The sequence below is a fragment of the Rhipicephalus sanguineus genome, chromosome 4 (genome assembly GCF_013339695.2).
Source record: "Rhipicephalus sanguineus isolate Rsan-2018 chromosome 4, BIME_Rsan_1.4, whole genome shotgun sequence".
Taxonomy (NCBI): Eukaryota; Metazoa; Arthropoda; class Arachnida; order Ixodida; family Ixodidae; genus Rhipicephalus; species Rhipicephalus sanguineus.
Window position 1 is genome coordinate 174,711,022 of NC_051179.1, and position 22,559 is coordinate 174,733,580.

Consider the following 22,559-nt stretch of genomic DNA (forward strand, 5'->3'; position numbering starts at 1 on the left):
CTTCGGTTATTGACATGCACAGATATTTCAGTACATGGGTGTATATGCATGTTGTTCACATCCAAAATACAGCCACCATGGCTACAGATTTGCAAAAAAGGCGCTGGTTAACATCGATATAACGAAGTGTGTCACTTTTCACAATTTCATGCCTATAGAACACGTGTTTATCACCTCAATTGAGCAAAAGGTGTGTACTCGTGATTTCGTAACGAAATTTCCCTGCTGCCACAGAGGAAGACCGATGTGATAAATCCTGATCCGCATAGCCTCGATCGCGATAGAGAGTGCCCGTGTGACAGGGGTATTTTCATTGCAGGCGAGTTCCTTCGATCATGGTTAAGTTGATCCTGACCGAGGCATGTAGCGTTAGAAGGTGCACGCGTGTGCACCGCTTGGTCCTGATGGAATTTAATCCATATCAGACTCGAACATAATCCCCGTCGGTTTCGATCATGATCAAAGGCACCTGTGCGACAGTGTATTTTTGCAGACTTTAAAACACAGCGGTTGGTGGCGGGCACGCGCGCTGCATCTAGCTCTGCTACAAGAGGCTTCGGACACACTACGTTAGACCGTGCTCTCGCGATAACTTCTCTGAGAAGCTGCTACATCGTACTGCGTTAAAAACTGACACAATTGCTTATTTAATCCAATCCTGTTGTATGTTGTGAGGGAACACAAAACAGCCAACATGCAGCACAAAGTCGGACGGTAGCACAGCACGAAAATATTAGTCGCCACTGCCTTTCAGAAAACAAAAAACACCGTACTAGGTTTCATACGGCCTTTTACATGACTTTATTTAACTTTAAAGCGTTTCTTGGTATGGTACGGTTCTAAAAAAAGCATAGTGAACTAAAAAAAGCATGGTAAAGTTTTACAACCTTCCTGTCACATTTCAACAGTTTATTTGTACGCCTGTTAGCGTCCACATCAATTGTTCCAATATAAGAATACGCCGCCATCACACGAGACCCTTTCACTGGGACGAATATTAACAAACTAGAAAGCATGATCTCACCAGAACCCCCTTTTCCACACGCAATAATTCCTTTAAGTATTCATTCTTTCCTCGCACCATAGTCGAGTGGAATAAACTAACTAACTCAATCGTTTCAGCACCCTCATTGGCATTGTTTAATCAGAATTATAAGGTGCACTTACCAACTGACATGCATCGCATTGCGGTCTTCTATTTTTCTGTGTATATTCTATGCAATCGTCATGTATCTTAATTTCTTGCCCGTGCAAGTTTGTATCTGCGCTACACATTGTATAGCCTGTAGATATTATATGTCCATGTACCTGTCATTTGCTCTAGATTAACCTTATATACCACCCTGCTAAAATCACTGAATGGTGATTGCAGTACCTGTAAATAAATTAAAAAATACGAAAATTTAATTGCATGAAAGAAGATGAATTACCCACATTCAGAAAAGACAGGGCGGCTGCAGCGTTTTCCGAATCTGCCATCGCTGGCTACTGAAAGCCACAAACTTGGCGAGCCATGTTGGGGCCCAGCATGTTTCAGCAGCGCCCAAAAAAACGCTCGCACCGCGGCGCCTCGGTCGGACAAGCACGGCGACAGCCTGCGACCGCTGGACAGTCTGGTGTATAGAGTCTGGAATAGTTTCTTTGCGAGTTCTATATAATGTAGTACAGTGGACGCTGTTAATTTTTTGTGTCGTCAAAATAAATTACCACATCCGATGGTTGGAAGGCTTACGGTGTCTTCTTGCAGCACATGCGTGAACACTGACATATCTTTTCGACTGCAACAGTCATATCGCGAAAACAAAAAGGTAAGAAAACCATGGATAGATAAAAGTTTCTACAAACGTATAAAACATTACAATTCAGTGTTTCACAAGTGCGTCAGAAATCGCGATAAAGAAGGGCTAAAGGAGTACAAGAAATATAGAAATAAATTAAACAGTAATGTAAAAAAGGCAGAAGACGCGTCTTCGAAGAATCATTTTATTGGCTATGCAATCAACCCCCAAAAAATGTGCGAGGCAAGGAACAACCTAGTAGGAAGAACAAAAAGTGACCAATCGCACATAGCCCAGACGACAGCGGAAAACATCAAATTGGCTGATGATATGAAGGGACATTTTATAAAAGCGGGTGCTCACCAACCTGGTGCACGAAGCTGTAGAAATAATAAGGAAGGTATAACCGAGGTCAGTGAAACTGTTTTCTTGACTTCAACAGATTCCATCGAACTAGTAGCAGTAATAAAAAAAGCTAAAACATAATGTAACTTCGGGTGTACGTGGACGTACTTCGAAAGTAGTAATACATGTCCCGCATGAGATTAGCAAAGTTCTAGCATACTTAATGAATATAACATTATCTGTTGGATCCTTCCCAGAAGAATTGAAAATAGCCCGAGTTACACCGATACATAAAGGGGGGGATCAAGGACAATTTAATCGTAGAGATCAATATCTATCTCAACCCTTTCCCACCCAACATAATTATTTTCAATATAAGCGACTGGTATTTACATTTTGAGATGCGCATGATCATGGTGGCGTGACGAGAACTTTAATGAATAGTCCTCAGAAAAATGATGGAAGTCGGTGGCTCCACCAAGGACGAAACCGAGATGTGGTCACCATCGGCAACGACCCGGGCCCTCTGCACAGCCTGTAGTTCAAGAGTGGCTTCCGAAGTTCGAAGTACTTCGTCCCTGTTCATCTTACTGTGCAGACCGGAGCCCACATTGAATGGGCACAGCCAGAGCATACGATCAAAAGAGGAGCAGTCGAGGCCGCGCTTAGAGCTTGACTGCGGAAAGTCAGGATTACCGCGATTAAGCGCTCTAGGGGTGAGATACGTTCGCGTCTGCAATAACCTGAGCGTGACTGATTGAGCCTATTCAACTTCGCAGTTCTATAAGGTGAAAAAATCTTTGCTCGCACTTTTTAATGAACAGTAATTAATGTCCGAAATAGTTTATAAGTAATCATGATGTATTATTATTTCCGTTATTTTTACTTAATTATTGACTTTGAAAGTTGTTTAGATGGGATAGCGTAATGCAAAAGAGCCAAAATTCAAATTTCAACACAACTAAAATAAATACCCTATCGCTGCACGATGAAAGAAGCTGTCTCAGAGAAAGTAAAAATACGTTCTTTGTGCGCAAAACGTTTCAGAAAAGAAGACAGATAGGATGTCCCATCTGTCTTCTTTTCTGAGACGTTTTGCGCACAAAGAACGTATTGTTACTTTTAGAATGCAGTACCCACCAGCCCAAGTAGCCACCCTGTTGCTTTCTAAGATAAATGCGCGAACAGCGCCATCGGTTCTATAACGAGGAGGATACAACGTTTATTGATGAGAAGTAAAAAAAAAATAGTTAATTTCGTTAAAACGTGACCTCGCTTTCTTTTGTGTATAAGGTTGGTACCATATATAGAGAAAGTGCTAAATATTAGCTCTTGAGGAAGAAAAGCGCTTTAGCTTTACCAGGTGCTTGCTGAATGACCAACAAAATGGATTATTCCAATTGGACTCACTGCGCCGGAAGGGCTCACTGTGTTTCAAAAATTTTGGAACACGCAATTTACGACAGATTAGTCACATTTTTTAACGCACACAAGGCAATTACAAAGTCACTATTGTTTTCAAAAGAATAGATCTACCGAACAAGCAATTATTTATTTATTATTTGAAAATACTGCAGGATCACTCGGCCCTTGCAGGAGTGGTAACAGAATGCAACATCAAACTAAACAAAAAACAATCATAAACAGAAATCGATGACTTGTACTTTATAAACAAAGGATTCCACAGTATTGCGATGCACAACACTATCAGGCAACTTATTCCACCAAGAAATTGCTGAGGGAAAGAGTGAATGTTTGTGTAGGTTGACGTGGCTTGAAGGCTGTCGAATTGTTTTACTGTGGTTAGTTCTTGAAGAATGGGGGAAAGGATGACGCAAATAACGTAACTTTTGAATTTTGAAATGGTCATTGTACAAAAGATAAATGCATTTAAGCTTTGAAACTTCTTCGTTTTGAAAGTGGTTCAAGTTTTGCTTTCTGTGTTAGTTCAGGTACGCTGGATTGTCTAGAATAAACAGAATGTATGAATCTGGTGGCTAGTTTTTGTATGCGCTCAATTTTATCAATTAGGTGTTTTTGGTAAGGGCTCCAGATTAAGTCAGCATACTCTAATGACGGTCCGATGAGTGTTTTATAGGCATTTAATTTCATATTTGGTGGAGTGTTGCGCAACTTTCTTCGTAAGAACGATAGTTTGCGTTCGGCAGTCTGACAGATTGAGGTGATGTGAGGATCCCAGTTAAGATTTGACGTGAGGGTAAGGCCCAAGTATTTTGCCTGATGGGATTTTTCGAGTGGAGTGTCACCAAGAGTGTATGTGAAATCCGTGGGAATTTTCTTGTTCGTGAATGTGATACACTTGGTTTTTGACGCATTAAGTCTAATGCCCCATGTATTACACCATGAACAGATAGACTGTAGTGAATTATTTAGTTGGATTTGATCATTTAGATGTCAGGCTACTGTATATCGGAAAACAGCCGCATTTGGACCGTTCCATGAACCTTGAATTGGATATCATTGATATACATGAGAAATAAACTGGGAGCGAGGACGGACCCTTGAGGAACCCCAGAGTAAACTTCAAGTTGCCGTCAAAAATGATTTCCAATGTGCACTATTTGGTTCTATATATTTGTTAAAAAACTGGAGATCCAGGAAATAATTTTCCTGTCTATTCCAAATGCGAGTAGTTTTGTAAGTAAGTCTTCATGCGGAACAACGTCGAACGCCTTCGAAAAGTCTACAAAAATAGCATCTATTTGGTCTCCATCGTTAATTTCATTAGCAATTTCATCTGTTAGTTCGGCGAGTTGTGTTACAGTTGAAAGACCTGATCTAAATCCATGTTGTCGGTTGTAAAGTAGTTCGTTGTTTCCTAAGTGGAGTATTATGGATTTAAAGATTATATGTTCCATTAGTTTGCAACTAGTAGTCGTTAAGGAGACTGGACGATAATTATTTAGTTCAAATTTTGAACCTGATTTGTGGATTGCAATTATATTAGCGCTGCGCCAATCGTCTGGTAACGTTGCTGATTCAAGAGACGTGACAAATATTTTGTGTAGGTATTAGCTACCCATAAGGCATATCGGTTTAGAAATGAATTATTGATATTGTCGGGACCGGAGGATTTCTTCAAATCCAGTTTTTCTAGAAGAGAAAAGATACCTTCTTCGCTTATGGTCAATTGCGGCATGGGCAATCTCAGCTCATATGGTTCTAGCTGGGCGTTGGAAGCGGATCTGGTGAATACAGAATGAAAAAAACAAGTTGAGTTCCTGTGCAATACCTTCTGGTTCGGAAATAATGCGATCGGGCATTTTTATTTGAGAAATATTTTCGCGTTTATCAGCCAAGTGTCGCCAGAATTTCTGAGGGCTGTGCTTCATAAAGGAAGGTAAGATTATATCGTGGAAGCGCGATTTAGCATCCGTAACCTTCTGTTGCAAAGCTGAGATAAGGTTGTGGGTGTCATGTAGGTGTCATCGCTGCCTCCTTTTTTCCGTCGACGCTTTATTTTTCTTTTCAAATGTATTATTTCTCGTGTAACCCAAGGGTATTCTGGGTTGATACGCTTTTTCTTTCTCGGAATAAAGTTAGCTTCGCAAAAGGAAACGATGCGTTTAAAACATGCCCATAGGTCGTTCCCGTCTTTCATTTCTTTGAAGGCCGCAAAATTTATCTCCAGGAAGCTGAACACGGCAGGATCATCTGCGTGCTCATAGTCTGTTACCTATATGGGCAATGGTTTTTTGTATTTTCGGGTTGTTGATAGGGGACCGGATAGGATGATCGCTTTGTGATCCGAAATGCCGTTTTCTGTGGACACTGTGCATCCGTGTAGCGAACTGCTTACAAACATTAAGTCAAGGAGCGACGATGAAGACGCAGTTATTCGGGTATCTTCAATAATTAATTGATCCAATGAAAAACTGAACGCTGTGCACAATAGTAAAAGAAGCACAATAGTACTTTTCGTTCGTCGTGCGAAAGATTATTCCAGTTTGTTCCAGGTAAGTTGAAATCCCCCGCGACGATAATTTTAGATCTTGACTTGGTGTGCCTTGAAAGATAGTCGTGCATCTTTTCAAGATATTCTGGCTAGCATTCGGGGCTCTAAAGATAAACTAATAACGAATAATGAAGACAAACACGATATGCTTGGTTTATTTTTAGACCTTATGGTAGCTTTTGATTCTTTAGACCAAGAATTTTATTATGGAAATTAGCGAAGTACGGAACACGGGGTGTTGCAAATCAGTTGTTTGAAAGCTACTTAAAAAGTGGCCAACAGCTCGTACGTATGCAGGATGTTTCGTCTAGCTTTCTAACATTTCAACAAGGCTTCCCTCAGAACTCCAAATCAAGCCCGTTACTGTTTCTAATTTTTCTAAATCTTTTAGTTAATAGACCTCATTCATCAGAAGTGATAATGTACGCGGACGATACCAAACTATTTTTTAAATCACGAGATCTGAATGAATTAGAACACTATGCGAATCGCTACCTTGTACCACTAGCATGGTGGATAAATGAGAATAAACTACAGTTGAACGAAGAAAATGCAAAATACAATGTATTCAGGTGACGGTATACACACATTCATAGGGAATTAAATATTACAGACACAGGAATGAAACTGCAGCAAGTAGCGAACCTGAAGTTTCTTAGAGTGATGTTTAATGAGGAGTTAAGCTGGAATGCACGTATTAACCAACTGCGAACAGACTTATCTACAATTATTAGTGTTATGTACAGAATTTTGACAATGATTCCCCTATGGCTGAAACAGCAGATATACACTTGCCGTTTGCTTTCTAAGCTTTGCTACAAAGCTCTGGTGTGGGGAACAACTATCAGAACTAACCACTAAAGACTCGTGCTTCTACAGAAAAGAGTTGTTTGAATCTACTGCAAGTACCAACAAAATACACAACCTTGAGGACAGCACCTTTATTTCAATAATACCGTACGCTTGGTCTAGATCAATTTTTTTTACATGAAAGTAGTACAAAGCATATACAGCAAAATAATTGTATGAGCAAAATGAAACAGCTAGACAACACCATTGTCCTATCCGCCAGAACTTACGCTCTTTGTAACGAACGCGAACAAATTAAGGAAAACATACTTTTACCTACCAAACAACTACATATTAAACAAATTAGAACAGAAGCCTAATTCCGCCTGTACTGAAAACTCTTTCAAGATATATGTCAAAAGATACTAAGGCAGGAAAATATGCGATTTGATGGAGCGTGTAAAATACCACTGTAAATAACTATAGTGGTCGGGCGATACAAATTTGGCATTGTATGTATCGTATTACCCATAGCAATATTGTGTTTTCACATGTCTGATACTCCTCTACCCTACAACTTTTTTCTTCCAGAGTGATGGTTATTTCAGTATCTTATGTGCCAGCTGTTTTCTATAGTCAAGGCCGTAATTAACATAAAGCCAGATACTTATTTCAGCTGTTTTCTCTATTGGTTCTTTTCGTCCACGTTGGTCTGGATGCCAGTAAAGCTGTTTTTTAATCAATATTGTTTGATATATTATTGTAAAAACATGCGACACCCTTGTACACGAACTGTGTACAAGGGTGTTGGATCCTCTGCCAGGCACTCTGCCTTTAGTCCCAAGACCTTTTTGTTTCTTGTGCTAGGAAACAATAAAACAATTTTCTTTATCAGTAGGCTGAGTCTTATCATCGTTTTTATCACCGATCTAGATCACTTCCAGACACCAGCTGCACCGGTGACATCTGTTTCTTCAACGAGTGCATAGAAGATAAGAACTCCTGCCTTTCTAGCTAATGATGCTTGTTGCTTGAAACGCGGCGGGGAAAATAACGCCATATCGGGCGCTGAGGCGCAGCATGCGTGGCACAGAATACCATTGGCGTGCGCACGAGGGGGCAGGGGGGCAAGGGAGGAGGGGGGAGAGCCCCCGTAATCCCCCAGGTGGGGCGCAAAGTGTGCCCCATACTTTTACTCAGTCGAACATATCGCATCAATGTTTATACAGCAGGGTGACAGCCGCGCAGGTTTTTGAAGGCATTGGCAGCCGAAAGCGTTCCGAGAACTGTTTACTTCCCTTCTTTAGTCCCGGAAAGCCAGCGACCAAAAGCTTCATTGTCACTTTCGTCCGTTGTGAAACATGGCTTTCGGGCTGTACCAACATAGAGCGGAGGGGGGGGGGGGGGAGAGGCTGCGACTATTGTTCGCCGCCCCCCCCCCCCCATAGAAAAACATGCGCACTCCCTTGCAGAATACAGAGCTTCGCGACTGCTCTGTGGCGCCGGCAGCGTAGTGCGCGTGCCACGGTTCACGTATGCCACGTATCAGCCGCATGCTCTCTCTGTCCGCTGCTTAGGAGGCGAAGAGAGCATTCAGTTGCCTCCTTTCCCCCAAAGACGCTGCCAAAGCACAGCAGCCCATTTTCCCAAAAATAACGCGCTTTTTTCACAAAATTCGGACGCAACTAATCTATATGACCACTGGCCCCAGCAGAAATTTCTGTTTCTCGCTTCGGACTTCACCTGCGGCAGCAGTAATTTCTTTTTTTTTTGTTTTTGTAATTTCGAAAGTACCCTTAGGCACACTACAGCGCGGTGAAATGCAGTTTCATAAGAGCCTCCGATTACCAAGCTTCTTCATAATGAGGTTCAAAATACATTGTGTTGTATGGACATGCAGATGTCAAAGCGAAATACTTCGTTATAGTGAAGTTCAATACATCGAGGTTTAACTGTATCGATTATGCCAGTTGAACTGACTGTGTTTTGTAATGCCGCACGAGAACTACATGTGGGGCGGATGTTCGGTAAATGCACCGTTATTTAAGGAGGACAAAATACAGGTCCCTCTTTTTTTTTCAGGTGCTTGTTGTACCAGGAGACATTTCGGTCGTAGAGGATGTTTCCACTGTAGTAGAGACGACCGTGAGACAATTCGGAAAACTTGATATTCTGGTAAGTGCGAAGTCAATGCGTTATGCCTTCTTATGTAGGTGTACATTTAGAACAATTATTTTGAATTGTTACAACATAATGACGTATATTTTCATTTTAAGACCTCCACAAAAAAATGCCGCGAACATTATGTTCTGCTTGCCACTGCTGTTTCGTAATTAGCAAAGGGGTTAATTACTGAAAAAACATGTATAATTAGACGTGCTTGCTTCTGTTCAGAACAAAGTGCCTCTCATATTTCTCGCACGTTTATGGACACGAAGATGCAGAAAAATAATCATTTTGGCATTTAGCTTTTATCACAAACGAGAACACTAAAAAATTCCACTATCTCCCGCTAAAGGGAACCATGTGTGGATGCGAAGCAGCGGGGAGGTGGTTCGTTTGAGCGGGAGATGGTGCAACTTATTTTTCTTGCGTTCTCGCGCCTGTGCCTACCTCTGGCGTAGAATCAGCACTGTCTTCCAGTCTCCGTCCAGCTCCCGCTGCGTAGAGCTGCCGGAGTCCGAGGTATTCGACTCCCGCAAAGTCGCAAGATCATGTGCGTCTGCCACTCTGCAGTCAATGTCATTGGCGTCGTCGTGAGATTCTTCAGTGAGGAAAGAAGAGCACGAGCGCCCCGCGTCTAGAGCCACAGAAGCAGCGGCGGCCATCGGCCGCTCGTGCGACATCGAGACGCCGGCGGCCAGGGGCGTAGCCAAGGGGGGGGGGGGTTGGGGGGTTCAAACCCCCCCCGAAATTTTTCAATTTCGCTGGCGCATATATACACGCACACATACCAACGCACGCACGAACATACATAATGTATGGTTGAACCCCCCCCCCCCGAAAAATATTTCTGGCTACGCCCCTGCCGGAGGCGTCGCTGCTGCCTACTCGTCGCAGGAGAGAATGAGGAACGCGAGGGGGGATTATGGGGAGGAGAGAGAGGGCGAGGAGACGCGCATGCGCTGGCGATCAACGCGGCGCTGCGCAGGACAGAATGAGGCGCGCGAGAGGGGGGGGGGGGCGTAGGAGAGGAGAGAGAGGGGTAGGGGACGTGCATGCGTAGTGAAGCGCGGACGCCGCCACTGGACACAGCGCCGAGCAAAAGATGCTTCCCATGTAAAAATCCAGCAGAACCTGTTATGTGCAGCAGTCAACATGCGAGTTCTATGGCGCAATACTTTGAGCCAACTTTTACGAGGTCTATAGACTTTGCGCAAATCAAGCAGAGTCGGATACAAGTTTAGAAGCCAGCGGCATTTCTTTCTCGAATGCGATCGACACAAGCTTGCACAGATGGGCGCACACTTCACGCTGACTTCATGAGCCGGACGCCCAGTGAACCCGCCTTGAGAAGATTGCTGAGTGCATCTTTGTTGTGCCGCATAAGAGATCGGCTGCCGCGCTTCGGGCATCTGGGTGGTGCCTCTCCAGATTTCTTATATTGTACTCGACCGCAACAGTGTGCATTAAGGACCTCTGTTGAGTAGACTGGGTTGCCTAAACGGCAGTTTATATACTATGGTAATGTCGGCATTTGCGTTCCAATGCAGACATCCGTTTCATCGAGGATAGATGCACGCAGCGCATGGCTAACACTCCCAGGGTTACACGTACAAAATTCCCAACAAAACGGAAAGGGCAACCGCTGCGATCATAGTGCAATTGATATAGCACATACCGCGAGCGACGAGTTGTATCTTGGTCCACTTTAATTTTCATTATAACAAGAATACTTTGTTATAGCAGAACGTAAGACGTGTAAGTACAGACACAAGAGAAGAGAACAAAACAATACAAATGATTTGTACCTTTTGCTTGCATGCATCCAAGCTGGTGAGATCCGCTTCATGAGATTGAAACTAGACGCCTGATGCTTTGCGGCAGATGACATACAAGTAAGCGGACATTCGCGAGCATCAGCGTCGGGTTCCAGCGATTGTGCGCTGCAACGCACTCGCAGTAAACGGTCCAGTTATAAACTTCCACGTCATCGGTATCCGCAGAGGTTACCAGAGTCGGCTGCCTGAGTGAATACGCGCCTACTACGGAGTTTAGTTTTGCGACGCAACCAGCACTGCACATATCTTTTGCAAACATATTTCAAGCGTGCTTACAGTAAGTGAACAGCCAAGTAGCGATGATGTAGTTGCCCCTCCCACAAAGCACCACTTCATCTTCCTCCTATTGATGATGATAATGTTGGTGACCTCTTCTTGATACAGAGAGACAGAAACAAAGGGGAAAGGCAGGGAGGGTAACCAAGCTTGATTCGGTTGGCAACCCTACACGTCGGGAGGGGAAAAGGGGAATAGATAAGAGAGAGAAGAAAGAAAAACTAGAAAGAAAAAACTTGGACCATCTCCCCGAAGGGAACCCTGATGGGATGCGAAGCAGCAGCGGTGTGCACGGCGTTGACCCGGTTGAAACGGGCGTCGACGCGGGTGCTGGAAAAACGGTTTGAAGCGAAGCTCGGTGTAGCGTTTACTCGAGTAAACGTTTGTTTGAAACGCAAAGACACGGGAGGCGGGTTGGGTTTTGTGTAAGTTTCATTAAAGCGTTTGGCAAGACTTCGTAGTTCTTGTTTCTTCAGATTCGAGACACAGGCACTGGACCGGAGCAGGCGCGCGTTTCGCCTTGACTACCACGGGTGAACCGAGAGAGAAGTGACACGTTCAGAGGTGTTGCGAGCAGGCGGAGAAGCCGGCAGCTGAGGGCGCTACGGCGAGCATGCTGCGGGTGAGGGAGAGAGTGACATCAGCGCGCACCTGCGAGGGAAGCGTGCGAGGGGAGCGTGAGGTCAACGCAAAGCTGTGGCGTGACCTACTTGGCAACGCTCCAACACCTACGGCGAGGGGCAAGCGTTGCGGCGCATTCGTACGGACGCACGTAACGTACGGCGTTACACACGTGAGTCAAAGCGCTGCTTCGCATCTAAAATATATCAGTTAGCGAGAACACACACAAGACGAACTCGTGCTGGAAGTTCACAGACGCTCGTGAAGTCCGGTCGGCTTCAGGTAGGTCAGTAGGGCTTTTGTGGCCTTGCGCGTACACGAAACCGTGGGCCGAGGTTCCAGGATATTCTTTTCTGATAACGCTCTTGCATCAAGATGATCTTGTTGGGCTCCTAGAACACGTCGTGTCTGGTAGGATGGGCAGCGGCACAGAATGTGCCCAATCTTCTCCTCACAGCCGCATAAGTTGCATGCCGCACTGTTGGTCATTTTTATGAGAGGAGAGTATGTATTTGTAAATGCCACACGCAACCACAGGCGACACAACACGGTTGCATCTCGACGGGAGAGTCCGGATCGCAAACGAAGTCGTAAATTAGGGTCCATAGCAAATACGCGCGAGTTAGAGATACCCTGCATATTCCACTGTAAACGTGTGACACGACGAGCAAGCGATTGCAGTTGACGTGCCGCGGCCATTCTAGAAAGCGGTTTGGGTCTCCGCAGGTCTTTTTAATGAGCCGATTATGCAGCTTCATCGGCGCGGTTATTGCCGGCAATTCCACAATGGCTCGGCAGCCACTGAAATGTAATACCACGTCCTTTCTCGTGTGCTTGGTGGTAGTCTTGCCTTATTGTATACCCTAGCTACTCGGGCAATATAAGCCGTAAGGCAAACCGTAGTGTTTTTAAACCTAAGCTAGAATCGCAAAATATGGCCCATTGATTAGGTGGCTACCGAAGAATGTACTTGACCGCACATTATAGCACTGCGAGTACCACTGCTGTTGATGTCGTGATGTGGGAAAACTTAAGTAGTATTGATATCTATAATGATGGAACAAAACCACTGCTACGGTAGAGCTGCAGGAATTAGTAGACCCATCGGTGTAAACGTGTATGCGGTCAAAGCAGGTTTCGTTTAGCAGACGCAATGCTCACCCACAAAAGGGGATAGACCACGAACCGGACGGCAGGTTGTTCAAGGAAAAGGTGTATAAAACTAAGCGAAAACAGAAAATTTAGATTAAAAATAAAACACAAAATAAATGGAAATGCTTAGCGAGCAAGCGATCAGATTATCGTCTGGGTTTTCTAAGACAAATAATGACAGATTTCAAACCAAGAATATGAAGAGAGAAAGATAGAATAACGCGGTAATCTTTTTGTTGCACTGATGTAATCGAACACAGCGGAGCAGACATCCCTGTGGCTGTAACCTAATGAAGTACCGCCAAATTATAAAATTACTGGAAGATTTATTGCTAATCCTAACTTCTGAAGTGGAGCTACAAAATATCTTTTTCTGTGATTAGAATAGCGGCGACAGAATGAAAAGAAATGATCTTTTGTTTCGATTTCGTTGCAAAATATGCATAACGGGTATGCCTTGAGTACAGCTTTACGTAGGTAATAATTCAGTTGCGAAATTCTACAGCGTAATCTGGTGTAAGCAATTTCTAACTGGTGGTTGTTTATTCTAGCCTCTAATGATTAACTGCGCGTTCATCACTCATTGAAATCCGCAATAGGCTGCATTACATGTATTCAGGGCTGGGCAGAGATACTCAGAAAAGTATTCTGGAATACAGAAATCGCAAAACATGTGCTGGAAGCCTAAAATACAGATACTGAGATACATTTCCATTTCACGCAACGGGATATTTACGAGATACTTTTGCAAAAAGAAGAAAAAAGGTGTCCCGGAATACAGATACAGGAATACATATAGAAGAATACAGATACTTAAATATATTTTTTTAATGTCGGGAATGTTGATTCTCCGCAAAGACATTTATTAGGCACAGCATATCGTGAATAATGTTGCAGCGCAATAAGACGTCCAACGCAAGAATATCTCCCGAATCACTTAGGAGCACCAGTGAGTTAAGAAAAAGTGTACATTTATTTTGCACACAATATTTGTTTGACTGAGAAGGGTGTTGCATTAACAAATAGGCTGCCTTCCAGACAGCGTCAGTTTGGCCTCAACACAAGACTCGTGAACGAGAAAAGTCTCTCTACCGCTGCAGACGAGTTCGAGTTATAACGAATAAATACCGGCATCATGGACGGAAAGCCCTGCAGCACGACGATATCTTTTCCCGGGTCACCTGGGTACCGAAACTCTTCCTCTCTGACGTGGGCCATTCTGTGCGTTTGGAGAACACTTCGCTGCCCTCCCCTGTGTCAACCACAGGCGGCGCACCTTAGCAAACAGAAGTCTTATCCTTTAAAAAATTGGAAACACGTCACCCGATTTCCAAAAAAAAGTAACGAGATACTCACGTCCTGCACAGTATCGCAATACAGAAGATACATCGTATAAAAGTATTTCGCTACTGACCTACAAATATATTCTTCAAATGTATCTCGGTACAGAAATACAGATACTCATAGTATCTCTACAATACTATCGCGATACTCTTGTCTCGCGATGCTGCCCAGCGCTGCATGTATTCGAGTACTTCTGTGGCTTAGAACTCTGTAATTAATTTGCTTTGTTATGCTATAGTACTTGTAGGTCGCTCATATTTAACTTTTACCGCAGCATCAGGACAACGAAATAAGATGTGGTGAGGATTTCTTTGGAGAGATCCAAAGACTTGGGTCTTTGGTGGACTTGGGTGGGTGATCCAGCTTCCGGTGTGATGTACAGGGGGATGAAAAAAAGAATGCGAACAGCGCAGCGTGCTGTTTTCATTGGGCTCTGACCTTGGTGCCAATAAAAAGATTAGAGAATGGTTATTGATTGTACCATCGATGACTTTAGTGGCTTTTTATTGGTTAACGTGAGAGTTTGGGTGAGTTGGTAGTTCATCGTAAAGGAAATTTCAACAGCGCGGGAAGAAACCGGAATGTACGAAAGGAGAGCTGACATGGACAAGCGCTGACCTTCAGCTGATTTTGTATTGAGAAAAAACACATGTAGTGAAAAATTGTGCACCTTTGGATGACGAAATAAATTTTAAAAATAAAATCCTGAAAATTTTCTCTTGCGAGAGCATGCGCATGCGAAGGATAACCGACTTCTTTTTTTGTGCAAGTCAATGGAAGGCATGCTAATGCGTTCCTCCTCCAGACGTGCAATGTGGGCCGTCTCTACAATTTCTCTAGTGAGCATATTTTTGTTTTTGTAGATTACCTCAGTTTGACTGTAGGCCGGCAGGCACCCACACCCCTTACAATGCGCGCTCAAATGTCCGGAGGTGCCGAGCTACACATCCCACCGGTGTTCACGTAGGCGTATGTTGAGGCATCTTGACGTTTGGTCGACGTACTTGTTCCCACATAACAATGGGATGACGTACACCACGTTGTCGGTACACCACGTGGTCGGCACATTAAATTATTATCCCAGCTACAACCGCTTGAAAATAAATGCCAAACAGCAGAGAATATAGATGCCGCACTGTTCGCGTTTCATTCCATCCGTACTGTACGTCCACAAGTGACCGTTAAAAGGATATTTCCCCCTCTTGAACATAGATAAAATATTTAACCTTATTTTTACAACAGAATTTGTACAGTGGGCCTCTATTACCGAATACCAACGATCTGATCAGTGCGTAAACAATGCATGCTTTATTAGACGGATGTGAACGCCTCATAGATTATACTGCATGCAAGCTCATGATTTCCTCAGAAGTTTGCGTTGTGTAAATCAATATGCTCAGCGCGTTTTCACAACGCTACCAGAGGGTCGTCGAGTGGCTATTGTGAAATTAACACTGCCAATGACAAATAACACCGCTGAATTCCTTAATTTTTCCTTTTCTGAGTGCATTCTTGTGTGCATAATCGTTGTAGAATTTGAATGAAAAAAAAACGTGTAAGAACGGTACCCATTTATTGACTATCCCACATTTTCCTACTTCTTCTGGTAAAAAGTGAGTACTGCAGAAATGTACACACAGCCATTCCTCCATTAGTTTTATTCTTTGATTTTATGTCTCTACGTTCTATTGATCTTCTGGAGGGTCCGAAAACGGACGTGTGTCTCGTCAAGCACTCTGCCTTTCCTCTATTTTCACCCGTACTGTGAAAAACAGAGACGGGCTGTCTAAGGAGGCCTCAGCGCCATCGTTCTTTATATCAAGAGGACAGCTGAAATTGCTGAGACCGAGCCTACTCTAACACTTAACGGTAAATTTGTATGATCAGGCCTTGTATCGCTTTCAGGTAAACAGCGCTGCATTAATTATACGAGGGAGCACGGAAACTGCAACGCTTGACCAATTCGACAGTATTTGGAACGTCAACGTTCGAGGTACACTCTCTATGATGCAAAAAGCTCTGCCTCACTTGCGCCAAAGCAAAGGTACGTAGCATTCTATCACTCACCATCAGCCAGCGTCTATCATGTTTTACAGGGAATACTAATGAGAACTATTAGACAATAATGCCAAGGAAAGTATGGCCGATTTTATTTGTAGTGATTATGACGTAAATATGAAGAAATTACGGTGGACGAAAAGATCACTTGCCACCGGCAGGGACCGAACCTGCGACCTTCGAATAACGCGTCCGATGCTCTACCACTGAGCTGGGGTACATATGCCGTACATATGTGCATTTCAACCAAGGAGTGTTAGTCGGCGTCGCTAGAAGCCATGACGGCAAATCATGGCTGCTAGCGGCGCTGACTAGCACTCCTAGATTTAAATGCAAATATATACCCTATATTGTGGACGGGAGGATGACCGCCGCCGTAGCTCAGCACTAGAGCATCGGATGCGTTATTCGAAGGTCTTAGGTTCGGTCCCTGCCGGTGGCAAGTGATCTTTTCGTCCACTGTAATTTCTTCATATTTAGCCTACAACATAATTACTACAAGTAACATACCCTATACTTTCCTTGGTTTTCTTCTCTGTTAGTTCTAATTATTACTCAACCAAATTCACTTTGACTGTTTCTATCTATCTATCTATCTATCTATCTATCTATCTATCTATCTATCTATCTATCTATCTATCTATCTATCTATCTATCTATCTATCTATCTATCTATCTATCTATCTATCTATCTATATCCGCCAACGTCTGGGCGCTCTCATGGTGGTCTCCATAACTTAGTATATACCAAGACTGGCATAGGAGAAGATGTGTCTATAACGAACAGAGTGCACAGGTCATGCCATGAATAAGGTGACTTCCCCGTCACGTACGTCATGAAACTCTTTTCACCGGTCATGAGTGGCACATATCCACATATTACGGCCTGTGGCATGCGGGTATGCACCACAGGTGATTCACAGTTTATATGAACCCAGCGAAAGCGAGAACTGAATTTCGAAATCTTAAGGTGAAAGCGCTAATCAGTCCACATCGCAGCAAATTTGGTGCCGCTGTCGGCAGCGTTTTCGATGGGCGAAAAATGCCGTTAGCAAAGGTTACAAATTACAGCTCCAGTCGGACCCAAGAATTCTGCATGGCAGTCAATTATCCTACCGAAAAACCACGTCAGTGCTTCAAACTGTTTCGGAAAGAGACCCTATACTAGTGTAATGTCCGCACAACGCCAATTGTGGTTGCAATGGTTGATGTCCGATTTTATAACACTGTCATAATTATTACATTTACATTTCGACACGTATGACTCCGCAAGCTATAAATAGGCATTGCTCGAACACGCCTGCACCGTACCTGATGATATGCACATCATCCCACCGTAACACGCACTTCGTTGTGATAAAACTGTCATCTCCACTTTAAAGCGAGTCCCGGCGTTACTGTCGGACCATGAGCTACCCCTTGCACGTCAGTGTAATCGACGTGCCTGGCAAGCCACCCACATCCGACCTACACACTTTACACAAAGACATCGATCCACCTCGTAACGCTAGGCTCAAAGCAAGGAATCCGATATATGCTGTTATTCGCTGATTGCTTCACAATAAATTAGTTCTCACAATGCGTGGGATCGGCCAGAAACTGTGCGGTGCGGCATTGCAGGCTGCATGGAGAAACACACGCACGCACACATCTGGCGTAAACCTGTGGTTCGACTGTGAAGGAAAATTCCAGGATCATATTCTTGAATAAAGGTACTGATATTTTGACACAAGGACCTGAAAGGGCCTGAAAAAGTACAGGCCCAACAGCTTACTGTCCGTGGTCCACAAGCTATTTACAAAAGTAATTGCTAACAGAATTAATACGACATTAGAGTTCAATCAACCAAGGGACCAGGCAGGATTTCGTACAGACTTCTCAACAATAGAGCATATTCATACTATCAATCAGGTGATAGAGAAATGCGCGGAATACAACGAACCCCTATACATAGCCTTCATAGATTACGAGAAGGCATTTGATTCGGTTGAGACATCAGCAGTCATGCAGGCACTGCGGAATCAGGGCATCGACGAAGCCTATATAAATATAATGGAAGAAATCTACAGCGGATCCACAGCCACTATAGTCCTCCATAAAGAAAGCGACAGAATCCCAATGAAGAAGGGCGTACGGCAGGGAGACACGATCTCTCCAATGCAATGCGACGTGTGTTTACAGCAGGTTTTCAGGGCCTTAGATTGGGAAGAATTAGGGATAAGAGTTAATGGAGAGTATCTCAGTAACCTGCGATTCGCTGACGACATTGCATTGATGAGTAACGAGGGAGACGAATTACAGCTCATGATTACTAAACTAGATATGGAAAACAGAAGTGTAGGTCTGAAAATTAATATGCAAAAAGCTACAGTAATGTGGAACAATCTTGGCAGAGAACAACGCTTTGCGAGAGGTGGCGAGACACTGGAAGTTGCAAAGGAGTACGTCTACTTAGGACAGGTAGTAACCGCGGAGCCGAACCATGAGAGTGAAATAACTAGACGAATAAGGATGGGATGGGGCTCATTCGGCAAGCATTATCAAATCATGAATGGTAGTCTACCACTATCCCTCAAGAGGAAGGTATATAACAGCAGCATCTTACCGGTACTTACCTACGGGGCAGAAACCTGGAGACTTACAAAGAGGGTTCAACTTAAATTGAGGACGACGCAGCGAGCGATGGAAAGGAAAATGATAGGTGTAACCTTAAGAGACAGGAAGAGAGCAGAGGTATCATAGTAGGATATCATAGTTGAAATCAAGAAGAAGAAATAGATATGGGCCGGGCACGTAGCACGTCGGCAGGATAACAGGTGGTCATTAAGGGTAACTGACTGGATTCCAAGAGATGGCAAACGCGTGAGGGGGAGACAGAAAATTAGGTGGGTAGATGAGATTAAGACATTTGTAGGTATAACGTGGCAGCAGAAAGCACAGGACCGGGCTGATTGGCCGAACATGGGAGAGGCCTTTGACCTGCAGTGGGCGTAGACAGGCTGATGATGATGATGATGATTTTGACACATGGTAATGCAATGTTGGAGCGCAATTTCAAACGGAATATAATAAAAAATGCGTTCAGTACAAAGTTGCGATTGCAAGACGTCTACGCTGATACTTCTTTTATTGGAAATATGAGGAAAACGAAAAAAAGGAAGTCTTAGTTTCGAGCATTTCCATTCTTTATTCCAAAATGTATATTGAAACAATAATACAATAGTTCTTGCGGTTTTACGTCCCGAAACAACGATGTGATCATGAGGGACGCCGTAGTGGAGGGCTCCGGAAATATCAACCTCCTGGGGTCCTTTCACGTGAATCTAAATCTAAGCAGACGGGCTTCAAGCATTTTGTCTCCGTCAGAATGCGGCCACCGCGGCCGGGTCTCGGTCCCGGAACCTTGGGTCAGCAGTTGAGCACTATATAAATCAAAGCACAGACTATTGACAGACGGTACGAAATGCAAGCAGGCGGATCGGAGGGTGGACATTTCATGACAAATTCACGAAGTATCAAGTGCGCCACACAGTAAGCGTGATCAAGCTCTTTTGATGAAGACATCGGTTGTGAATATCATTCGACCGGAACGTACAGCATGGTGTCTTCGATTTCCTGCGCTTTCAAATTGCTGACATAATTTCCAGCTTACTATAGGTAGGTTCGATCCCCGAGGACGGCGCGAACTTCGTGCAAATATGCGCGTGTGAAGCAGCTGTGCTGCAGGCTATGAAGGGCACGTGGCACGACCTGTGCTCTCGCACCACAGAAGATGGCGCCGTCATATCCCCCCGCAGGGGCGTCCGCGCAAGCAGGCGTTTGGTGTGTAGCGACACCACGGACCCGAGCTAACGGGGGGGTTTCGACCCCCTCCCACGCCTAGCCGTGCGTGGCATTGCCGTGTCCGGGGAAAATGGGATCCTGGGGGTTGAGCTGACGCCGGGTGATTGGACCTTTAAGGCCCTCCGGCAGAGGCAACACACCCCTTTGGCCCCGGCTTCACGTAGACGGCACCCCTGGGCTGACCCACCCAGGCAAAATCGGCAGTCGCCTTTTCCTGTCTCTCTCTCCCCTATCTTCGTCTTTCTCTCTCACTTTAAATCTTTCCTGTCTACTCCTCCCTTCTCGTTACTTCCGATTTTTCCTGGCGGCAAGGGTTAACCTTGTGTAGTTACTCTCGCTTGAGTAGTTATATTAGGTTATAGCGGCACTGTATGGCTGGCGTCTGTAGCCTTATACATCTAAGTGCTTCAGCGTCCCCTAGTTGGACTCCATGGTGGGTGGCCGCCATTGCTGCCGAAACAAACAAAACTATCATGGGAACACCCTCATTTCCCCGCCTACTTGATCGTCTCCCTCAGAAGAGGGTACGCACCGAAGAACTAGCATGTTTCAACCGACCGAGAACCTCCTATCCAAAATTCCACGTAATCCATAGTGAAGCTACAGACAAACAAGCCAGATCGATTTCCCCATTTGTTGTGGCAAAGTCTCTGACCGAAGTCTTTGGGCCAGGCTACAAGGTAACGAAGATGGCTAGCGGTGACCTTCTGCTTGAACTACCTGAAAAACACCACTACGACAAACTTGGTGGTCTAGCAACCTTTGGCAACATCCCAATATCTGTTTCACCTCACCGATCAATGAATACCACACGCGGAGTCGTCTCAGAAGTAGACCTTCTTGAATTATCGGAGCAAGAACTTCTAGAAGGGTGGAAAGAACAAAATGTCACCGATGTGAAGCGAATCATAATCAGACGCGACAACAAAGAAATAGCGACGAAGCATCTCATACTAACCTTCGAATCCAGCGTTCTACCACAAACCATTGAAACAGGATACATCAAACTAGCCGTCCGCCCGTACATCCCAAATCCGAGGCGATGCTTCAAATGCCAGCGATTCGGCCATGGTTCGCAGAGCTGCCGTGGTCAAGAAACTTGCGCAAGATGTCGAGGCCAAGGCCATCCCTCTGAAAACTGTACAAGCACAACTCACTGCGTCAATTGTGACGGCGATCATGCAGCCTACTCGCGATCCTGTCCATACTGGAAAAGAGAGAAAGACATAATCACCCTCAAGGTAAAAGAAAACATTTTTTCCCGTGAAGCCCGTAAGAGGTGCTCACCTTTTCACAGCACACCCTACGCTGATGCGGCGCGCCGGGGGGCCGCGACGCATCGGCCCCCGCCACTCCCTCGGTCTGCGCAGAGCGACCCGTCGGCTGTGGCGCCTGCCCCCACGGCGGCAGTAGTCAAGTCTACTCCGCCAACTAGCGAACAGGGACCGGCGACTCCAGGGCCGTCGGGTCTCAAGGCCTCGTCACGCCAGACGAGGCCCGAAACTCAAGCCACTAGCCCGACCGTGCGGGCATCCAGTGCCTCCGAGGAGGCTATGGACACGGCGGCATCGGCATCCCTGGTGCCGAAACACCGGCGCAGTTCTCTGGACCGCGCCAAGAAAACAAAAAAGCCAATAACGGAGCCGGACGACCATCCTGCCTCCTGAAACAAAGCACTTCACTTGAACACTCCACACTTTCTTACTGTACACACAGCACCTTTTTATCATTAATATGCACACACAAATATTACAGTGGAACGTCCGAGGCCTTCTGCGAAACCTCGATGACATTCAAGAACTCCTTCACGAACTCAATCCAAAAGTGCTGTGTGTACAAGACACATTTAAAACCACAACACAAAAACTTTCTACGCAACTACCTCATTTTTCAAAAGGACCGAGATGATGCCATGGTATCATCTGGTGGTGTAGCCATTATAGTCAACCAATCAGTAGCATGTACACATTTACCACTACACACGTCCCTGGAGGCGGTGGCTGTTCGAGCAGTTCTTCTAGATAAACTCATCACCATTTGCTCCCTATACATACCGCCGCAATACCACCTACAAAAACAAGAATTCCAGTCCTTGGTGGATGAACTGCCGGAACCTTATCTGGTACTTGGGGCTTTAATGCACATAGTGGCCTATGGGGTGACTCACGCTGCGACGCACGAGGTCGTCTCATTGAACAATTCCTTTTCTCTTCTGGTACTTGCCTATTGAATCAGAAAGAGCCAACATATTATAACCTCGCTAACAACACCTATTCGTCCATAGATCTCAGCATTACATCCCCATCACTTCTACCCTTACTCAATTGGAAAGTCATTATTAATCCTTACGGAAGTGACCACTTTCCAATAGTTCTG

General features: G+C 44.7%; 1 protein-coding gene across 1 annotated transcript in view; it reads left to right on the forward strand.

The window, feature by feature from the left end:
- Positions 1 to 16,193: 16,193 nt before the first annotated feature.
- The window catches only part of LOC119390907 (protein FixR-like), a 90,119-nt gene continuing 83,753 nt past the window's right edge, over positions 16,194 to 22,559 (forward strand). Inside the window, exon 1 of the mRNA XM_037658612.2 lies at positions 16,194 to 16,326. Within this exon, the coding sequence (XP_037514540.2) occupies positions 16,287 to 16,326 (40 nt within the window). The 5' untranslated portion in view covers positions 16,194 to 16,286. The remainder of the gene's footprint in view (positions 16,327 to 22,559) is intronic.